This window comes from Mustela lutreola, chromosome 4 (assembly GCF_030435805.1).
Source record: "Mustela lutreola isolate mMusLut2 chromosome 4, mMusLut2.pri, whole genome shotgun sequence".
In the NCBI taxonomy this organism is placed as follows: Eukaryota; Metazoa; Chordata; class Mammalia; order Carnivora; family Mustelidae; genus Mustela; species Mustela lutreola.
In genome coordinates this window covers 12,380,620-12,401,026 of record NC_081293.1, presented here as the reverse complement: position 1 = coordinate 12,401,026, position 20,407 = coordinate 12,380,620, and the positions used below count along the sequence as shown (strand labels likewise).

Below are 20,407 nucleotides of genomic sequence, written 5' to 3'. Positions count from 1 at the left end.
CTCCTTTCATAGGCAGGGTCTGTCTGCAGCCTCCAGGAGGTTAAAAGCCAGTGGCAGAGAAGATGAGGAAATGAGGCTTTGTCAAGATTTGTGTGTGTGTTCAGACAAATACAGTGATAATGCTTTAAAGCAGAAATGTTCTAAAAAAGAGACAAAAGAAAGAAAGAATCTGTTAACTAGTTAGTAGTTAGTAGGTACTTCTGAATATAATTCTCAACAAATATTTACCGAGCATCTACTCTGTACCTGTCAGTGTGAAAGGTCCTACAGATAGGGTCATGAAAAGGGGACAGTTCCTTAAATGACCATACGCTGAGGCCTAAGGGATTGAGTAATATTAGTTGAATACATACTGTATCCTAAGAGTTTTACAAACACTAATATAATTTTTCACCAACAGCCATATAAACTTCAAATTATTATATTATCGTACTTAAACCTCAAATTATGTATGAACTGAGAGCCTTTGACTCTACGTCCTGTTCCTTATCCACTTCACCTATGGGAACTCAGCTTTGGGGAATTCTCTGGACAGAATCCGGGGATATACTGAGTTGAGGTTTGGGTAGTTCCAGACAAAACAACTTTGACCTGCATTCTAGCACAGGACTGGGTCTTATTTCCCTAAAGATCCAGGGAGAAAACAGAAAATGCTCTGTTCTAGCCTCAAAATTAATGCAGTAAAACCAGCTAATGGTAACTGTTTACTGCATGTCAGGTCTTCTGGTAAATTCTCTGCATGCATGATCTTAATGTTCACAACTTTACAAAGTAAGCATTAACACCACTTTCTAAATAAGATACTGAGACTTCGGCAGTTCCCATAGCTAGAGACCAGAGCCTAGATTCAAACCCAAGCTTTACTGTCTTTCATGTCAGCTTTACATAAATATTTAACCTCTTTGGGTCACTGGGAAACTCTCTGAAGGCTGGAGCTACCAGTTACATTTCTGTTTCTTCCAGAAAATCGGCACACCATGGGGAGTAATAACAGTGATACCGACACACACAGAAACACTTACATGGTATCACGAAGAGCTGAGAACAAGCTGAGACACCCTTCTTTGAGTTAGGAAGTGAGCCTGCCATTTTCTTGGCGGAAAGACTTTATATTCAGAGACAAAGGGACAGTTTCTATCTCATGAGTAGAAAGCCACCGTCCTGGCATTATTCACGCCAATTCCTACAGTGTGATATGAAGAGGGCCAGATGCTACCTGCAAGCCACATGGCTCTCATTAAAGGACAGAAAGTCTGAGTTTAGAAAACTGAATCTTTTATAATGGGAGTTAGGCATGGCTGCCTGAGCTCCAGAGGGAGGCACTATCTCAATCTTCCGAAGATTCATATACAAACATCCTTGAAAAGATAGTTTGGAAACAAAGGGTAGTTACTGCTTGCTTGAAAGATGTGCAGAAACACAAGAGACCCCGTAGAACTGTCTCCCCACAAGGATATTATTTGCTGTGTGTCAGGATCTCAGCACCCCACAGCCCTATCAGGTGGGTACTATTATGATCTCCCAGTTTGCAGAAGGAGATTAAGTAACCTGCTTGAGGTTACGTGATTCATAGTGACAGAGCTGGAATTTGAATCTGGGTTTCTCCAGAGTCTGTGTGTAACCACTTCACTATTTGAACATTTGCAGCAACACCCCCCTGGACCCTCTCTTTTTCTCCATAGCTTCTCACCATTACAGAGCCCGGCGGTTCTCAAATGTGAGTCTGCATCAGTCGCCTGGAGGATTTGTTTGGGTCTGGCCTGGGACTTGAGTATGTGCAATTTCCTAAGTGCTCCTGGTCCAGCACCCCATGCTGGGGACCACCATGATGCCATATAATTAACTTATTATCTGTCTTCCCCACCAGAACAGAAAAGCCATAAGGTTCAGAATCCCCCCCCCCCCACCCCATACTGCCACATCCTCAGAGCTTATAGTAGTGCCTGGCACATCCCAGGCCCTCGATACACATTTATTGAAAGAATCAGGAAAGACAATGGGAGAAATATTTATGTCTTCCAAATTGTTATGTGCCCTTAACTTTGGAGAATGTTCTAGTGCCACCAACCCTGAGTGGTCCTTATTGCCAGGAGGCTAGAGGTAAAGGAACCAGGACACTGAATCCTGACGGAAGGCGGCTTGTTCCTGATGGAGCCCCCCAATTTACAGTTTCTGACCTCAAGAATTGCTGGAGCCACTTCTGGTAATTTGTGGATTTCATAAAAATGCCTTCCAAGGTGCAGAGAAACATCTGAGGACTTTAATTAAGCCCTCCACCATGGGGAACGGAACTTTTATGTACAGGGACTTTGGATTTTTTCTTTTTCATTTTTGAGCACTTTTGGCAAGGACGCAAGTACCAAGCAAGGATTCCAATTGAGTTCTTTGACACGGAACCTTTTTTTCCAGTTCTTATTTTTGTTTTTATTATTATTTTTTTTAATGAAAGTGGTTTGCTGAGTAGAGCCGGCCAGTTGGGGGATTTGACCATTTACATTAATGAATTAGACTCAGAATTTATACTACATGGTACAACTCCCTCCCTCCCTACGGTTTGTGATAAGACATGTGCAAGTTTCAATGGCTTGTTTTTCTTTCCCATTCTAGCTTTCCCCCTGGAGCAAAGAGGTGTTACTCCAGGACAATGATTCTTCAATGTTAGCATGCATTAACCACAGAGAGCTTATTAAAATGCAGAATTCCAGGGTCCACCCTCTGTAATTTACACATTTAACAAGTGATTCTTCTGCTTATAGGTAGTGCCTGGCTCCCACTTTGAGAATCACTGGAATGGGTGGGGAGAAAGAGGAAAGGCCCAGCCCGGGTCCAATCCTGATGCTTTATGCTACATGTATGGCTTTCGAGTTCTCTCTTAAAGGTCCCAGCAGCTCAGTTTCCTCATCTATAAAACAGGAGCGATGTGTGTTTGGCTTCCAAGAGCATCATATGGAAAGAGTAAATGAGAACACATTAGCTTCTCAACCTGATAGACATTTCTGTGATTTATGAGGAATTCAGGCGTTTCTTTAAGGCAGAAACACAGACAACACTGAATTCTGAGTTTTAAAAAATATTCAGTAGAACAGTTCCTTGGAAAAATAGTCCCAAGGTTTCTGTTCTCAATCAGTCATGAGTATTTAGTGAGAACATCAAGACAGGATTTTAAATGGTTTAACAGGAAGGACCAAGTATGTATGTATTTACCCATCTACCCATCTACCCATCCAGCCAACCATCCATCCATCCATCCATCCATCCATCCATCCTCTCATCCACATAAAATGTTGGCCTGAGATTCTGTGCCCAGCTAGCTACTGGGCACGAGAATCACCTGAGAGGTTTAAAACAAAAGTTCCAAACCACATAGTCATTCAGTAGGTCTGGGTCGGACTTGGAAACCTACATAATAGAGGAGTACCAAGGATGTGATTTCCGTGCCTTGGAGGAAGATGTCAAGGAAAACCTGGGAATATAAGAATTTGAGGTGAGCCGCAAATAAAGGATGGGTTCCATTCGATGGGGATGGGAGGAGTTCAGCACAAACACAGAGTGGAGAGCGCACACGGGCTCTTCCGGAAGCTCCCAGAGCAAGAGAGCTGTTAGTCTAGAAGGTTACCATTCCATCAGTATTATACGTTAGATTTGGATTTCTTGGGGTGCTGCAACTAAATATGTGGACTGTTAATAAATGGTTATGTGACAAAACAAAAACATGTTTTTAAACAAAAACTGATAAGCATCGTGATGAATATCAGCAGAGGTGTCCTGAGCTCTAGAGCCCTTCATGTGCTGATGACATGCCCTGGGACAACAGCATGTGATATTTCCTGTAACTGGCCCTAGAAATCTGTTTCCTCTTATGGGACAAGATTCCATGGAACTTATTTCAGAAGTTACTCTCTCTCTGTTTGTATCTGTATTTATGTATGTGTCTGTAGATACCTATTTATCTACATATATAAGCACATACCCTGTTGTAGTAGGTTTATTTTTTACTCCTTTTCCACTGTCTGAACAGCACCTGCTGTATGCACAGTTATAGGTTAATCATGAGTTTAATTCTTTAAACAGCTCACTAGTTTTCATACTATCTCAAAAAAGGTTTAATTTATTCTTGGAATCAATACTCCCAACACTTCGGATTTCAAATCCAGCAGGCGTCCATGTAGCACCATCGGTCACATCAATTCACATTTACTCAGGACATTAGGCGAGCTGTGGATTGTTTACATGCTCCAGGCTTCTGGTCCACCACCCCACGCTGCTCGGGGAGACCTGGGCCCAAGCCACAACTGGGACTGTCTGTGCACGTACCCGTATGAATTCACACTCCCAGTATCTCCCCTTTACTGAGTTGGTGTACCCATCCCCCACCCGCAGCTGCTATTTAGGCTGCTGGCAGGTCCCCCTTTCCAGAGGATTGCTCACCACAGAGGGAGGCCACCTTGCCCAGGGAAGCCATGACCCTCCGCCCCAAGGGCAGCGCACAGCCCCTGACTGACCCGGGTGAGGGCAGGAGAGGCAGACTCTTCTGCTTGCAAGGGTTTCGGGGGAGGGGTTTCACAGATCTAAGACTCTACTAGCTTTTTCCTTTCCACATCAGCTTCCCTCCCTCCCTTACAGGTTTTCCAGAAGCACACACCTTTAAAAATAACTTCCACGAGGCATATGAGACATCCCTTCTAAGAAACTGGAACAAAGTCACCGTCTGTTGTGATCATGCCTTGATCCTGGATTTGGCCTGGATCCCCAGGGCTATCTGATGCTGTGTCTAAGGGCTGTCCCCGCACGGTTATCTTGCCTGGCGGCTCAGCAACGTTCGCAGGTACCTCCACACACTGGGATTCCGGGTCTGCGTCACCAAAGACGACTTACTACAAAATGTCGGGCTTGGCATGACTAAATGGGACTCAGTTGCTAAATGACCCGCATGACCAGCTCTCCAACGCCTCCCTCATGCCGCAGGGGCCTCCAGAGGCGGCTGTCCGGCCCGCGCCCCTCCCGCCCCGTGCGGTCCCTGCGCCTTGCCGGGTCTGCTGCCCGAGCACCTCCGGAGTCCTGCTCTCGAGGCCCACCGCTCTGGTTCAGGCTCTCTTCACTTCTTCCCCGGGCTACTGAACAACCTAACCGGCCTCTCTGGTTTTGCCTTCCAACCCCCCATACCTCATACATGAGTTTGCGCATTTCTCACTTACTAGGTGTCAGGGTCCCCTTACTCCCTGCACTCACCCCAACCTTCCTGGCGTGTCTCACAAGCTGTACAAGTGGGTTCCGGGCACCCTTTCCAGTGTCATCACTCAGCTGACTGACCTCCAAAGGGCCATCCGCCCCGCTGCCGACCCTCTGCTGTGCTCCTGCTGTGCCACGCTGCTCCTGCCCGGGATCCTCGTGCTTCAACTGTGTCTTCGGGCTGAAGTCCCAGTTATCCTTTCTGACCTCTGACCTCGGATGCTGTGAAGCATCGCCTCTGCCGCAAAGCCTTGATCGACCTTCCATGGGTCGCAACTACATTCTCACTGGCGGCCTCGCTGAGCGTACAGCTCTACTTCAGCACTTAACACACCATCCTAGATCCTCGCGACCCCTACCATGCACATTGCCTGATAACTGAGGGGCAATTTTGATCAGCTCTGTCAGCACGTGCGAGTGAGAATGCCCACAGCAAGTCACAAACAGCAGTCGCCGCCACTCAACATCATGCCTCCGCAGAGCTTAGCTACGCCTCCAAGTCAAGGTCCTATGCGACTGAGGCAAGGTGCCAAGCACGGCTAGGGATTTGCTAAAATATATTTCCTTTTCTTCTTGGGGAACAGCCAACCTACACTTTACAGCCTCCGTTGCAGTTAGCTGTGGGGACCTAACGAAGTTCCAGCCAGAGCCAGTGCAGAGGCACAAGTAATGGGTTTCACTTCCAGGCCAGGCCCCAAACTTCCCGTGAGTGCCCTCCCATACTCTCGTCCCTTCCGGTTCCTGGTGATGGTGACACCAGCGTTACTAGGGAAAGAAGATGGGAGTTGCCATCGGCCTGGGTCTCTGTGTGACTATATGGAGCAGAGGCCATACTGACAGAGCTTCTTTTGTTCCGTGACCAAGAAGTACACTTCTACTGTGTTGAGCCATCCTATTTTGGCGGCCTATTTGTTGCAGTAGTTAACGTCACCCTCACATGGACCGACACTATGACACAGCGTTTCTAACAAAGAGGACAGTCTGTGTTAGTCTAAGTCAGTCTAAGAAAAACATAAAGCCTAAAATTACCAAGTATTGTGCAAAAAGAGCTGCATCCATTCCTGAATCCAACTCCGTCAATGACCCTCACCCCTGTAGCAAGTCCGGGAAATAAAGAGAAAATCAGGATCAAGCCCACTCACGGTGAGGTGTGTACGTGTGTGTCAGTCACTAAGCTAGTGAGAGGCTGTGGCTAGCTGGCCGGCTAGGAAACTCCATCCTGGAAGAAGTCCTAACCATCCACGTGACTCAATTTTTTAAAGTTACTTAATTTATTACATGTACATGGTTCCTTTGTATTTGGCAAAGAAAAAAGTCACTGATTTTCTAATATCCCACCTAAAAAAATCAAGTTGTCCGAACATGTGTTACCCCGATCTCCCAACCGACAGTGCTGACTCAACTGTGCAACCACAAGAGTTAGGTGCTCAGTAAATGCTTCTCAGATGTTATGTAGGGAGGAATTCACAGCAATCCAAGGCTGCATTGTTTCACTCCTCCTTGTGACATTCTTAATTACTTCTTCTAGTATCACCACATTACAAACGAGAACTTTTTATTCTGGGCAGTCATAATTATACACTATCCATCAAACAATAAAATGTTTATAACTGAGGCACATTCAGCCTGAAGATGAAGTGATATATTAACTTCTTGATCAAATGCCAGAACGTAGAGATGAATATGAAACAGACATCAATAATCACAGCTTGTACTGGAGCTGTTGGTTTCTAAACCTTTAAGTTCAATGAACAAGTAATAACTGGACAGACACACCCTTCAGAAATTAGAGGTGGGAAAAGATGACCTCATTCCATACCTATCACACAGCAGGCCCCCTGCAGCAATTCAGCAAGAGACATTCCATGGGCCCCAGAGGAGGTAATGGCCGAGGCTTCTAGAACAATGCCAGGGACTAGGCACAAATGGAAACCTGGCAGAGGAGCTCCCAGGAGCTAAGGCTTCTCTCTTTGGCACTAGCCTCTTCTCTCCTTCCATTCCCTTGAATTCTGTGCCCTCTAAAGAAACTTGTTCTGGACATAAAAGGCAGGTACCCAAATTCAATGTCTTAAAAATGCCATCACACAGGGCACCACCTGGGTGGCTCAGTTGGCTTGGCCTGGGTCATGGTCCCAGGGTCCTGGGAACTAGCCCTGCATCAGACTCCTTGCTCAGCAGGGCGGCTGCATCTCCCTCTCCCTCTGCTGCTCTCCCTGCTTGTTCTCTGTCAAATAAATAAATAAAATCTTTTTTTTAAAAAATGCCATCTCACTAGGAATCTTTTTATGCCTTTTCTACTTAGGTCTAAAATTTGTTACTAATACTAATAAAAAAGAGAAATATCCCTCAGTTACTTGATTTTACAAGCCCATGTAAAAATACAGAACACTGCGTGGCATTTAATGGAGTATCCCCCCAACCCAAAGCCTGTCCTTATGCTCCAGGGATCCAGATCACAAAAGCCGATGCTGCAGGAAGCTACTCTGACGGCAGCACTTTATTGAAGAAAGTCTAGCAAAGTGAACGCTTATTTCTAGAATACTCAAAGGGGAGAAGGAGGAGATCCTGTTGAAGAAGCAACACACTTCATTTTAACACTAGAGCACAATGGTTTGGAGGCTCCTTTCTCAGTCTCTCTGTGGCCATCTTGACTGGCTACATACTACCATGTTCTTGACTGGAGTCACAAATCGCTTTCCCACGAAGTCTTGGGGCTGACAACTCCAACACTGAGAGTGTGTAAGTGTGTGTGTGTCTCCTTCAAGGCGAGCAGTGTGGAAGGAGGATAAGATCACAGAGACTGAGAAAGGCCGTTCTGCTCATTTTATCCAAAGCTACAGAGAGCGTCCCAACCTCAAAACGGAAAATGGGTCTTATTGTCTCAGTATGCTATGGAGGTCATGAATAGATACACACGGATAAAATAATCTTTTGATGATTCATTGAAATTTACTCTTACATATATTCCACTTCCTAGCAGAAAGCCTCTCACTAATTTAAACCTGAAAACCTAGAAAGATCCTCTGATTACTTCGTAATAAAAATTAATTCCTTGAAATTCATTGCCCTGGGTTTCTAAATGCCTTAGACTTGCAAAGTACTTTTAGATCCATTACCATGTTAAAAGGCACTGATGCCACAAATACCAATCTACATTTGGCTTTGGAAAAAGATTTCCATGTACATATTTTGTCCAAATATTACCATTTGTTTCATGAAAGTCAGGACTAAGACTTTAGTAGAGTGTAAATTTTAAGCCAATGAATAAACAGTTGGCTTGAAAAAATATTAAATTGACATGCAAAGCATTTGTTGCTCTGCCAGATACTAAAAATAAAAGCAACTTCTGCCAACATGGAAAAACTTGAATTGTCTCAGTTGGTTCTGAATTTGACTACTGGGTTTCACACTAAGTTAATTTTCCAAAATGAGGTCTGACATAATATTACCTTGTTTCCCCAAAACCTTATCTCATAAAAAAACACATGCAATTGCATCTTATTTAAATATCGACCTCATACAATATTTTTTTTAATAGGGTAGCCGGACCGCAGCAGTATCTTTACCTAGCAAATAAAAATCTGGACATTTTGGAAGTTAACCTTCATAGTTTAAGAATTAAATTCAAACTTGGCTTAGAGTAAATAAGTGAGGTTACTAAAATACTGAAAAGAGAACATCTTCGACCAAAGGTAGCAGGGAAATCAGTAGATTTTAAAGGTGAAGTTCTAGGCTGTTACTCAAAGTTCAGATAACATTTTATTCCCATCCTTGGCCTGCCCCTCCCTTAGCTGTCTCTCTGAAAAAATAAATGGGCTTAAAATACAGAGTCTGAGATTTATGATCAGTTGCAGAAACCTGTTTAACTACTGATTTATAGTTTTGGCCAAGGTATTTAACTCTGTCATCAGAACTAATTATAGCAAACCTGAGATTATACATTCAAACTCTCCTTTTGGTGAAAGAAATAGAATGTTCTGCTGAAAATCAGAAACAACCCGAGGGCTCCCAACAAGAACACATGACCAACCTTACTTCTCAGAACCAGCACTATAAAGCTCAAAATTACTGTTCCTTAGTAAGTTGTTTTAGCCTGAAGGACTGAAACCGTAAATCACAGTTACGTTAATGCTACACCAATGGCCTGAAATGTACTAATCTCAGTGCACAGTAACTGACGTCTACATCCCTCGTCTACTTCAGGCATTCAAGCAGTAGTAAATGCACTCGCTGAAGCTTCAGGAACTGAAGTTATGACTGATCCAAAAAGAATCCTCATTTTGCTGTGAGCAGATGGAGAAGACAAATGACTACACTTTTTGGGCAACACGGGTGCTCTAAGAATAATGTTCCCATTTTATTGCTTTACTGAGCAAAATGTCTACTTCAAATTAAAGCTGGTAAAATAAATCCAGTCCTGACGACATACCAGCCGGGTTCATCGCAGACAACCAGTCCCTTCCTCTCCCTCAATTCCCTCCCTTGACCCCGCTTTCCTGCTATACCGCATTTTGGAGCTTTTCGCAACCCAGGCCCCCCAAAAATGAAAACCTAGGAGATGCGGCCCCCTCATCAAATGAGTCCGCAGCTACATTCAATCCCACCGGGATGCCTTCCACGGGCTTCAAACGCTCCCGTCTGCATTAGGGCCCGGAGGAGGGCAGGACAACCGCCAGCACCAGACAGGCTGAAGAAGGGCTTCTACAGCTGGACTTCTGCTCACGGGCTCCCAAATCAGCCCCTCAAGAGGCCTCGCTGGCAAGGCATCAGCTAGCAGAGAGGCGAAACATGCCTGCAGGGGTCACTAAGTGAAGGAAGTGGATAAGGGAAAGAAAAAACAGACAGAGCTTGCAGGGAACCGGCGGTGTGCAGGCCCTGGGCGTGCGAGTACCTACCCTGCCCGCCTGTGCCACGGTGATGTATTAATGCTTCAGCAAAACCACCGGACTGCACAATAGAGAGATACCCCACAATGGGATTTTTAGGGAAAAGGTTTCCATACTGGAAGTTTGTATTCCCTTATAAGGAGTCTGAAATGAAATGCTGTAGGTAAACAAAACAGGGGATATTGAATCATAAAATAAAAGATTTTCTCATATTTGGTCTGGATGCCTTTTTATGATGAATTCTATAAGTAGATACCTAATCTCCTAAAATCTTGCTTTTTCTATAATGGTTCTTCTCACCAAAATAGAAGCAAGATATGATATTAGTTCTCTTAAATAGCAGCTAGTTATTTCCTTATTCCAGAACATAGGAAGAACATTAAATATGCTACCATAAATTAGAATTTTGCTAATAATAAAACAATAATCAAACAATAATCACAACTTATTTTCTAATGTTCCCAAATTTATATCATCAACCCAGAGAAAGTTCATACCAGCCAGCAACCAAACCTCTGGGGCGCCTGGGTGGCTCAGTGGGTTAAAGCCTCTGCCTTCTGCTCAGGTCATGATCCCGGAGTCTTGGGATCGAGCCCTGCATCAGGCTCTCTGGAAGGAAGCAGGCTCCTTCCCCCCCACTCTCTCTGTCTGCCTCTCTGCCTGCTTGAGATCTCTGCCTGTCAAATAAATAAATAAAATGCTTAAAAAAAATAAAAAAATAAAATGCAGCTACCAAACCTCTGAGGAAGGCTGAGGAAGGGAGGTAAACTGAGCAAAGCAGCAGTAAGCAGTTCTCTACCTTTGCTGAGCACTTGCTGGGCACGAAGATGTCAAACCACTAAACATCCAGTCTTATTTGCCTACTTCTTATATGATTTCTCAAAGACCCTTTTAGTTAGGTCTATGAAACACACATCTAATGAAAACTACTTCCTGTGGCACCAATCCCCTTTATACTCATTAATCCATTCAATCTTTTAAGAAGTAATGGGATGGGCGCCTAGGTGGCTCAGTCAGTTTAACGTCAGACTCCTGATTTAGACTGAGGTCATGATCTCAGGGTCCTGGGATGGAGCCCCAGGTCAGGCTCCACACTCAGCATGGATCTGCTTGCAATCTCTCTCCCTCTCCCTCTGCTCTTCCCCCGGGTCATGCTCTTACTCTCTCTCAAATAAAGCCTCTTAAAAAAAAAAAAAAAAAGTAATGGGAAAGAGGAAAATCAATCAAACTGTTCTTAGAAGGTTCCAAGTTGTATCGCCTGGAGTTGTAACTGCCTAGTACAATTATACCCTCTTCTCTTCTAAGAACCATCTCATAATTTAAGAAATGGTAAGGCTGAAAGAGATATTCAGGAAGACATTTCCAGGCAAAGCTGAATCATTGTCCAAATACTACATTCTGACCTTTTAAAAATTATTAATATTTTATCTGAAGGTATATAAAAATTAGTCAGTTGCTTTCATTATTTGACTATGAAATATCAATTCTACTGCTTCCAATAAAGAACCAGTAATTACTTTTATAACATTAATATAATTAAAGTCATTTATAAAGACAGTATAAACTGAGACTTTCTTGCACTTATGACTAATCCATTATAAACAAACGTCAATCTTAAAAACACGATTCCAGAATAAGTGCAGTTACACTGGATATAGATAAGAAAGAAGAAGGAGCTCACTGGGTACGCTACACCAGATGAATGAAAAGTACAACTGATTTTATACTGGAGGGTTCAGTAAATAAATAAATCAACACACAAACAAAGTCCTATCCTTTTTCCTGCTACATATGCGGACATTTCTTGTACAAACAACAGAATGCTCCATCTCATTCACTTCAATCGAATCAACTCTTTAGAAAGACTTGAAAAGATTTAATAATCAAGTCCCAAATTTTATGCTTATTTTTCCAATTTCTACCAGTTTCCCGACATAGTTAACATAAGCAGGAAAATCTTTTCAGTAAATTGAGCAGTTGGAGACTCAAGCAAAAACCCAAGTCAAGACTCCAACGTCTTGAGGAATTGTGGCAAGCTACATATATCCCATGTTGCTCTTGGTTTCCCATCTCTTCTTTGCTTCAAACCTAAAATAAAGAACATAGAAATCTCAATTTATTTTTGAAATGCTTTCTTAAACATGCTTTCTAAGTGCCACAGTAAAATGAAACATTGCCACGACAAAGTAAGTATCAAAAAGGATAAAGAAATGCCTCCATATTTACAGTATGATAAATATGCAGCAAAGACACAAAGAATAAAATGAGTAACAATCACACACAAACTGGACTCATATGATGTATTCCAGGATTTCTGTAATTCCCATGAAGTTATTAGAATTACTACTAAGTCTTAAACAAACTTACCCCCATGCAAGTTTCTTCTTTTTTCGGGCAACCTGTGAATTTTCAGCATCCTTTTTGGCTTTTACAAAGTTGTGGCAGGCAACTGCCTTAGCAATTTTTACACCCAGCTATGAATTACAAAGGAGAAAACAAAAAAAGTGAAAAAAAAATTCCAGCTAATACAAGAATGACAGTCAGACAAATACTTGAGAACTTATGGGTATGAAAGCCGTAGCTACAAATTAGAAATTCTTATGCTCAGGTTCCCTTGAAGAAGCGAAGTCACCGAATGCACGGAGGAGGCCTGTATTCCCTTACCTCCCGCAGACCCTATACCCTGGTTAGACCAGTCTCCTGGATGGAAATCCTTCCCAAACCGAGGGCCCTCGAGGGTCCACAAGGATATGATGAAGATCTTCAAGCTATTCCAGCATTTCAGTAGGCCAAACAGGAATTTACCCCTGATAAGGCTGCGCAGACTGACAGAGACATCAAGTTTCCTTGCTCTGGGCTAGAATTATAGCAACTCAGTATGGTCACATCAGTTATCTCATGCTGATCAGAAGCTCTGATTGGCAGTCATAGATGTGATTAATAAAACATGGGAAAGCTAATTACTGCTTCATAAACGCACTTGGTATGATGGGCGACAGCTTTTAATTCACTGATAGAAAACAGAATATAGGGGGTGCTAAGAGGCGAGAAGGCCAGGCCTGAGGACCAGAGCACCTAAGTGTTCCCTTTGTGGGCCCCTCTGTTCCTTCTTGGCCTGACACCCATCTGCACCAGTCCTGTAAGGTCCCATTAAAACAAAGCCTCCGACCCACCCTAGCCCGCCCCCCACCCCACCCCTCTGCATTCTTCTCTAAATCAACCTGAAACAGTCTTCCTTTCTGTACTTCTCCAGCCCTTTAGCCTACATACAGTTTGCATACTCTACACAGCTCTCTGGCTGCTGAACTTGCTCAGCAAGTACCTCCGGGACAAGCGGGGTGATCTTGTTGTAGTGGCTCTGATTTTCCAAAATGCCTGCCTACATGGATAGCTCAAAAATAAAAATATCTGTTAAGCACCCAGGTTGAACAACAAAGGCTGAAAATCTCCCTTTTTGTCCCTGGACTCACTCAAATGCGTATGAGTGGACAACAGATGGGAAGACAAGAAAGAAACCACTGTCAGGCCCAGGTGGTAAAGCCCGAGCTTCAGGGACCTGCGGGCCAATAGTGAGGCATCGTGGGTGGGTTAAGAGCACGTGTATGAGAAGCCAATTTAGGAAAGTGAGGTTTGACACGCTTGACACTTCTTTTAGCTTATTCTGGAGAACAGTTTCCTTTAGGATGAAACGAACAAGTAGGAATCGAGCACTGCTTAGAGTTGATGAAGGACAGCACACATCGATTTCATTTTCTAGTCCAGGTAAGAATATACATGAAGAATGGAAGCAACCCGACAACCAAACCAGAGTGCTGAACTGGTCAACACCCACAGGAAAACCACTGACCAGAGAAGGATCCACTGCGACTTAGGAGAGCACCTGAGAAAGACTAACTTCGGAGTCCCCAAATTCACACCGATATGACCAGCACCGCCACCTTCATCGTCTTTTTTTCACAAGACAACATTCATTCAACAACTATCATGAGGGCCCAAAGGCACTGTTTGGCCAGGCATTGTTCTAGGCGTTAAAGGTACAGCACTGAACAAAAAAAGCTGATCTTCACACTGGGGGCCTAGGCAGAAGGGGCTGCCAGTGATGTGAACTGTTTGACTCTTTCAATACTGGTCTCCTTCCCCTGGTTGCCTTTTGTTTCCAATTCTTCATCATAGAAAAGTTCAGATAAGTCAACTAAGAAAAGGCTACAAATCAAAGGGCTTAAAAGCAGCACCACCTGAGGAGAAAATACAGCCGGAAAGACACGGTGGCTATTAATCACGAAGATGGATTCCACCAGAAAAACTCTCCATTTGTCCCTTCTAGTCAGCCACTGCATGGCTGGGCGCTCCTCCACCTTGTGACGCCAGCATCTCAATGCATGACTTTCCAGTTTGGTGCGGAAGAAGAGAAGGATGTGGAGGGTCTCACGTTGGTTCTTAAATGCTTTCGTCCAGAAGCGACACACATCCTTTCTGCCCACAGTCCTCTGCTCACAACTAGTCACATAGTTCCACCTAAAGTAAGGCGGCTGGGAACGTGGGGGCTGCGGGCTCCCAGGGGAGCAGCAGATGCACCCAATAAACTGTCCACTGTCCTAAAGCCCAGCTTGCTACCTGTGTGAAGATGCACGCCATGTCTCTCCACATCCCTGCAAAATATTTAGCAACTTCCCTGCCCCCACCCTCCAAAAGGTAAAATGTAGAACTCTGTGTTTTTCTATTTAGCTATATTCCTATGTATTATGTATCAAATGCAAATTTGATATATGATACAGTTTTGCCAAGTCTACCTCCCAACAAAAGTCCCATTTGGCAAGTTTATCTTATATTTAAATTGAGAATATACTTGGAGGATAAAGCAAAAATGGTCTGAACCATATCTGCCATGTACCATTAAGCATGTGAAAAAATTATTTTCTAAAACTGTTGTAAATTAACATGTAGCTTGTATTTTTGACTTACTGAAATTTCCCAACACGGGTTTTTTGGATTGGGAATCAATAAGCCGAAGAGTGATACCTCAATGTGTTTCATTTAAATGGGACTCATCATCTCAACATGGTCACACACCCTACGAAAGTAAAAGCTTTTAGTTTTCTGGCAACGTTTAGGCCAGACCAGCACAATCAGCATCACAGTAAGGATTTAGAGCATATATTTCTTAAGGCATATATAAATTTATTAAAAATAATTCATTAAAATGTATAAGACACATATTTACACGAGAGGGCTCCATCATTTCTGTGGACTAAGTAGATAATAATAAATGTCCAGGAATACAGGTAATACTTTCAAACAGACCTGTCTGTATAAAAGGTATATTTTCCAACTATATTTTGCCTTGGGTTAGGTTAAATGAAATGTTCTTCAACTGATAAACATTCAACAAGCCTCGTTTATGTATTTTACAGAAAGAATCTCTTAACTTGTAATGATGATGAAAAGTCCTATCAATTTTGTGTCCTTCACATGCTTAAAATGTGTTTCACTTATTCCTATGGAGAAAGAAAAAAGAACAGAAATATTTGGAAATATGAAAGGATAATAAGATCTTCTATGGAAGAGACAGTTGAGAAGAAACGCATTTTCCCAGGCAAGATGACTAACCCGAGTTCCCAAAGATAAAAGAATATCGTGCTATGTTTCAGTATTACAAATAATATAGGCCAACAAGAATCCCCCTTTCACTTCTGTAAAAAGAAAAATGCATCTTCGTGTCCAAAGTAAACATCACAAAAGCCTGGTCAATGGTTTTCATATTTAAAAAAAAAAAAATGTTTTGGGTCATCAGATAACTACAGCAACCCAGTGTGGAAAGAAAATGTTTTAAATGAATAAAAATATATACAGAATCTCTTGTATGTGTAGCCAAAGTATCAGCATTTTCCATATAGAACATCCAATATTTTGCTGCATTTTAATTAAGGTGTCTAAACATTATCACAAAGAACTGCAAATTGGTCAGAGCAAGCGGTAAGGAAAATTAAGCTCTAAAGGCTTTTTATCACCATATTTCAGGAACCAAGGGTGTAAAATGTTCTAATTTGGGATATATTAAAAGCCATAAAAGGTCTTTCAAAAAGATTAATGGTACTTTGCTTGGATTTAAGATAAGGGCTTTAGCTGGTTGGAAAAGCAGGGCCCTGGCTGGACCCTTGGGGCATTCATCTTTACAGCCACTTGGAAGATTTGTAAAAGCGTCTGCATAACCTCAAGCAAATGCACGGCGACATTTTTTTAATTCCTTTCAATTTTACAGGTTTAGCATGTGTAAATCATATTGGGTTGTAAAACAGACATAATGGAGCATCTTGTAACATAGTAGAGATTTTTAAAAGACAAACTTTCAAAATCAAGTTGGTTTTTCCGGCTAAACCTGTGCCATTCCAAAGTTTGCTGATAATCATTTGAGGCATCTGATTCAAACAGCTTCATCTAGCGTAACTGTAAACTTCTTATCCATTTCATAAAATATTTTACTCATCTCAAAATTACTAGCTCGTAACAGATTTATGAAGTTTTCTTCCCTTTTGAACACTTTCAAGGCACTTATTTAAAAATACCAATTATCATACTTTAACTTTTTATGGAATAATAGGTCTCTATGAAAAATATTTATGCTATTCTCTTTTGTTCTTTAATTAAATGAAAACAGATGTTTTCTGAAGTAAAGCGGAACCATTACTGGAGTACTTAAAGTGTTAAGGTCTTTAATTTTTATATCAGTTTGGTCGACAATTCCTGATTGTCTTTACTCAAGCTCAACATTAATGTCAAGCAAGTTACCTAGGAGACGAAAGAGATCAAAGAGACAAAAACCCCTCCAATGTCTGATTAATCAAGCCTGCAAACAGCTTATTTCTTTTAGCCTGCATGCAAGTATGAAAATGAGATTCTGGGAGCCGAACATTGTGCAGATTTGTTCATTCTTATCAGAACAAAGCCAGCGGCAGCTTATTTCATGGATCATTGGCACTGTCATCAGTGCTACACAGAACGGGTGACAGCTCCTCATTTTGAGGCTTGAACAAAATTAGCAAAAAGTCGGCACAAATTAGCCTCTCATCTTTTTGGTAATATGACATTATTCATTTACTTTTTATCCAATTTTTAATTTTTTCCTTGTCAGCTATCCCTTTCTAGTGTCTCTTGCATGGCATCATAAAATGCCTTCATAAAAACAAGCACAGAAATAGCCAAAGTTGAAATAACATGGAAAGTTCAAAAAGCAAATAAGAAAAAGCTCTTTCAGTGACTGATGATGCTTCTTGTTTTTTACAACTTTCAAAACTCTGCGCTAATATTGATAAATGGCTCAGAACACCACGCAGCTAAGGAGTTTTGGGAAATCAGTAGTAAATTTCAACAAACAATATGATGTGGCTAATGTGTTTCACTCAAACTACAATGTAATGTGGCGATGTGTTGTAGTAAATCCGGGGTGTCTGCACTGAGACTGGGTCCTCTCCGTGGTCACACCTGAGATGCCAAAGCTGTGATGTCTGCAAACAGGCCACGCGCTCTCCAGTCACCTTCTACATCAAGTCGTCTTCTGTTACAGAAACAAACTAATTTCACTGTCATCTTAAAATGTGCACGCACAGGTTTACACGTTTGTGTGCTACACCTATCTGTATGTGTTCAATTGTAGAAACACCTATTACTTATTTTTATACCCTCAACTGTCTAGGAGTTAAGCCAAGTAGTTTTTATACTTCCAAGATTAGCCATCAAATTCTATTTTTCAAACACATCACAAAGATCTTTATATTTAGCCATATCATATATACCGTGAGTGCGTGTGTACACATATACACACTCATATATGATTCATCTGCAATTTATAGAAACAGTATGTGTTTGGTCCATGAGGTGTAAAGAAGATATACTTTGCTTCCTCAACTCAACTTTGATTTCACAGTGAAATAGTTTATACAACACCTGTTTTAATGATGACTATTAAGGCTTCAAATTATATGTAGATTACAGTAATCCAAAGGAGAGCGAAAAGATGTTATACTGTTGAAATTAGTCCTGGATATAGACATTTATATTCAAGCAACTTATCCCATTCATAAGGGAAAAAAAGCATTAAAAAATTAACCATAAGCTGTTAGATGCTTTACACAGTCCCCATAAGAAAGACAGTTTTTTTTTTAAAGAACTGTAGTACTGTTTTCAGCAATTTCTTTATCTCCGTTCTTCTAAGTAAGAAAGCTTATTAACAAGCTTTGAACTTAAAATCACATTTACAATAATGTGCCATCAACAGTTTTATAAGCTAATTAGAAAAAGATTAATTAATGACTGGCTGCTAATAAAATGGCAATCATGAAGAAAGAAACCAAGGGTGCTAAGCTTCAACTACCACCAATTAAGAGCTAATTACAAACAAATTATATATGTGTTTTGCTGTGGGCTTTAATTTACTAAAATGGTTTTAATTAAAAGAGAAAACATGCTGATTAATTGAACTGCAGAAAAAATCTACAGTATAAACTGTGCTTTGTCTGTCTCTTTAATTAGACTTGTAACATCTGAAATCTTTTCTTAAGATTTGTTAAAGCACAGATAAACATAATTAAAAGAGAGCATAAGGAACACCATTCTAGGTGATCACCCAATCATACAGAAAAGGTTAAAAGAAGACATCCTCAATGCAAGGAGATCTAAGCAGGCACACCTAAAAACCTGAGAGGAAAACCTATCACTCGGCCCCATTTTTATTTTTTCTGTATTAATATGCTCCAACTTCAAGGCTATACACAATTTTTTATGGGAATGAATATGTCTTTAAACTCAATGTAAAGGAATTCAAACAGCTACACCTTCCCTTACCAGGATAGGCACAGCTTATTTCCCATACAGTCCGCTAACTGTTCATCTATATGAAATTACTGAAATTACTCCTAAGAACTAAGAAGAACAAGGCTTCAAAGAATTAAAATCACCATTTAAAAAGCCCCCCGGACTATGCTCAGAGTATGGAATGATAGACAGAAGAACACTTAAATTAAGAAACCACTGAGAAATGACCAAAGTTAATGAAAGTCAGTCAGTTCTAGATGATCCTTACCAGACACACAGCCCCCCACAGCAGAGAAGGCCCAGCCTCCCCAGGTGGCTGAGCACACCGCGTCCAGCAGAAGGCCGTTCCGAGAGGGTTTTTCTCTCCCCAGTGTCCTAGATGCCTTTCCGCTGCATATCAGGGAAACATACCACAAAGAAAATGGTTCTAAACTCTCCTAACTGGAAATAGGAAACAAACAAAAAGAAACCCAAAGAAAAAGTAAAGGACAGAAGGCAGGACAGACACAAAAAAATACTTGGCAGACATTTAGATGATTTTGTATGAAATAATGTATTCTTCACCTACACCTTCTGGTATTAGCAACAAAAATAATATCCTTCCTTGAAATGGATATTTTAGAGTCCCTCTCTCTCTATATATAATATTTAATGCATTATATTTTGTATACCCAATCTTTAGTGGTAAGAGATTACAATAATTAAGAAAACAGAGTATGTACCATCTTTCTTAGAGTCACACATTCCAATGATAAATTCTTACAATAGCTAACTGGAGTGTACATTCAGTTTTGTATCTGAATGAACTGTTTTACCTTTGGAAACACGGTTGTTAAGATATTTCTACCCAAAAAAAGTATTCACGAAAATGAAAAGAAAATAATTTTGCTCTCTGGATTATAGCCTAAAAGAGCTCAGAATGTCAAGATTTGCTTCACTGTAATATATTTTTCAATTCAGCTTTTTTTTTTTTTGTATGTAATGCAAACAATTAGAGCTTTGAAAATAGCACTGACAAAAAGTAACTTTAAACTTACCAAGTTTGACAGAATCTTTATTTCAACAATTTAAACAAATACATCAATTCTGAATGCTACGCATGATAATGTTCCAGGTACTCTGACAGGTAAATCTGCCAAAACCGCATTATCTGGGGAGAGTGGGGTGATTCAAATTCTTATTCCATTAAGACAGCACCACATGTACATCAACATAAAACTAAAACCCAAGATGAAAAGAGTAAACTGTAGCCAGAGTCCTCTCAGAGAAACTAAAGCCAAACAATGCAGCGCACTGGAAAAATTCTGAACGCGACAGCAATTGCAGGAGCATTCACGGCATCTCTGAGAAAGGACCCCTTCTTAGACGGGAACCTAAAATGCAGCAACGATCTCCTCCAATGTATATTTGCCCCTCTTCGATGAGAATGCCTTCAGATTTTTTTAGGAAATTGCTCTAGAAACAGAGCTCAGGCTATAAATTAA

The 20,407-nt window shown here is 41.4% G+C and overlaps 1 protein-coding gene across 2 annotated transcripts in view; it reads right to left on the bottom strand.

Moving 5' to 3' along the window:
- Positions 1–11,970: 11,970 nt before the first annotated feature.
- FAM204A (family with sequence similarity 204 member A) overlaps positions 11,971–20,407 on the bottom strand; it is a 31,854-nt gene continuing 23,417 nt past the window's right edge. For both annotated transcript variants that reach the window (XM_059173059.1, XM_059173060.1), the window contains exons 7-8: positions 12,483–12,589; positions 11,971–12,203 (exon numbers count right to left, since the gene is read on the bottom strand). In XM_059173059.1, the coding sequence (XP_059029042.1) occupies positions 12,152–12,203; positions 12,483–12,589 (159 nt within the window). In that variant the 3' untranslated portion in view covers positions 11,971–12,151. The remainder of the gene's footprint in view (positions 12,204–12,482; positions 12,590–20,407) is intronic.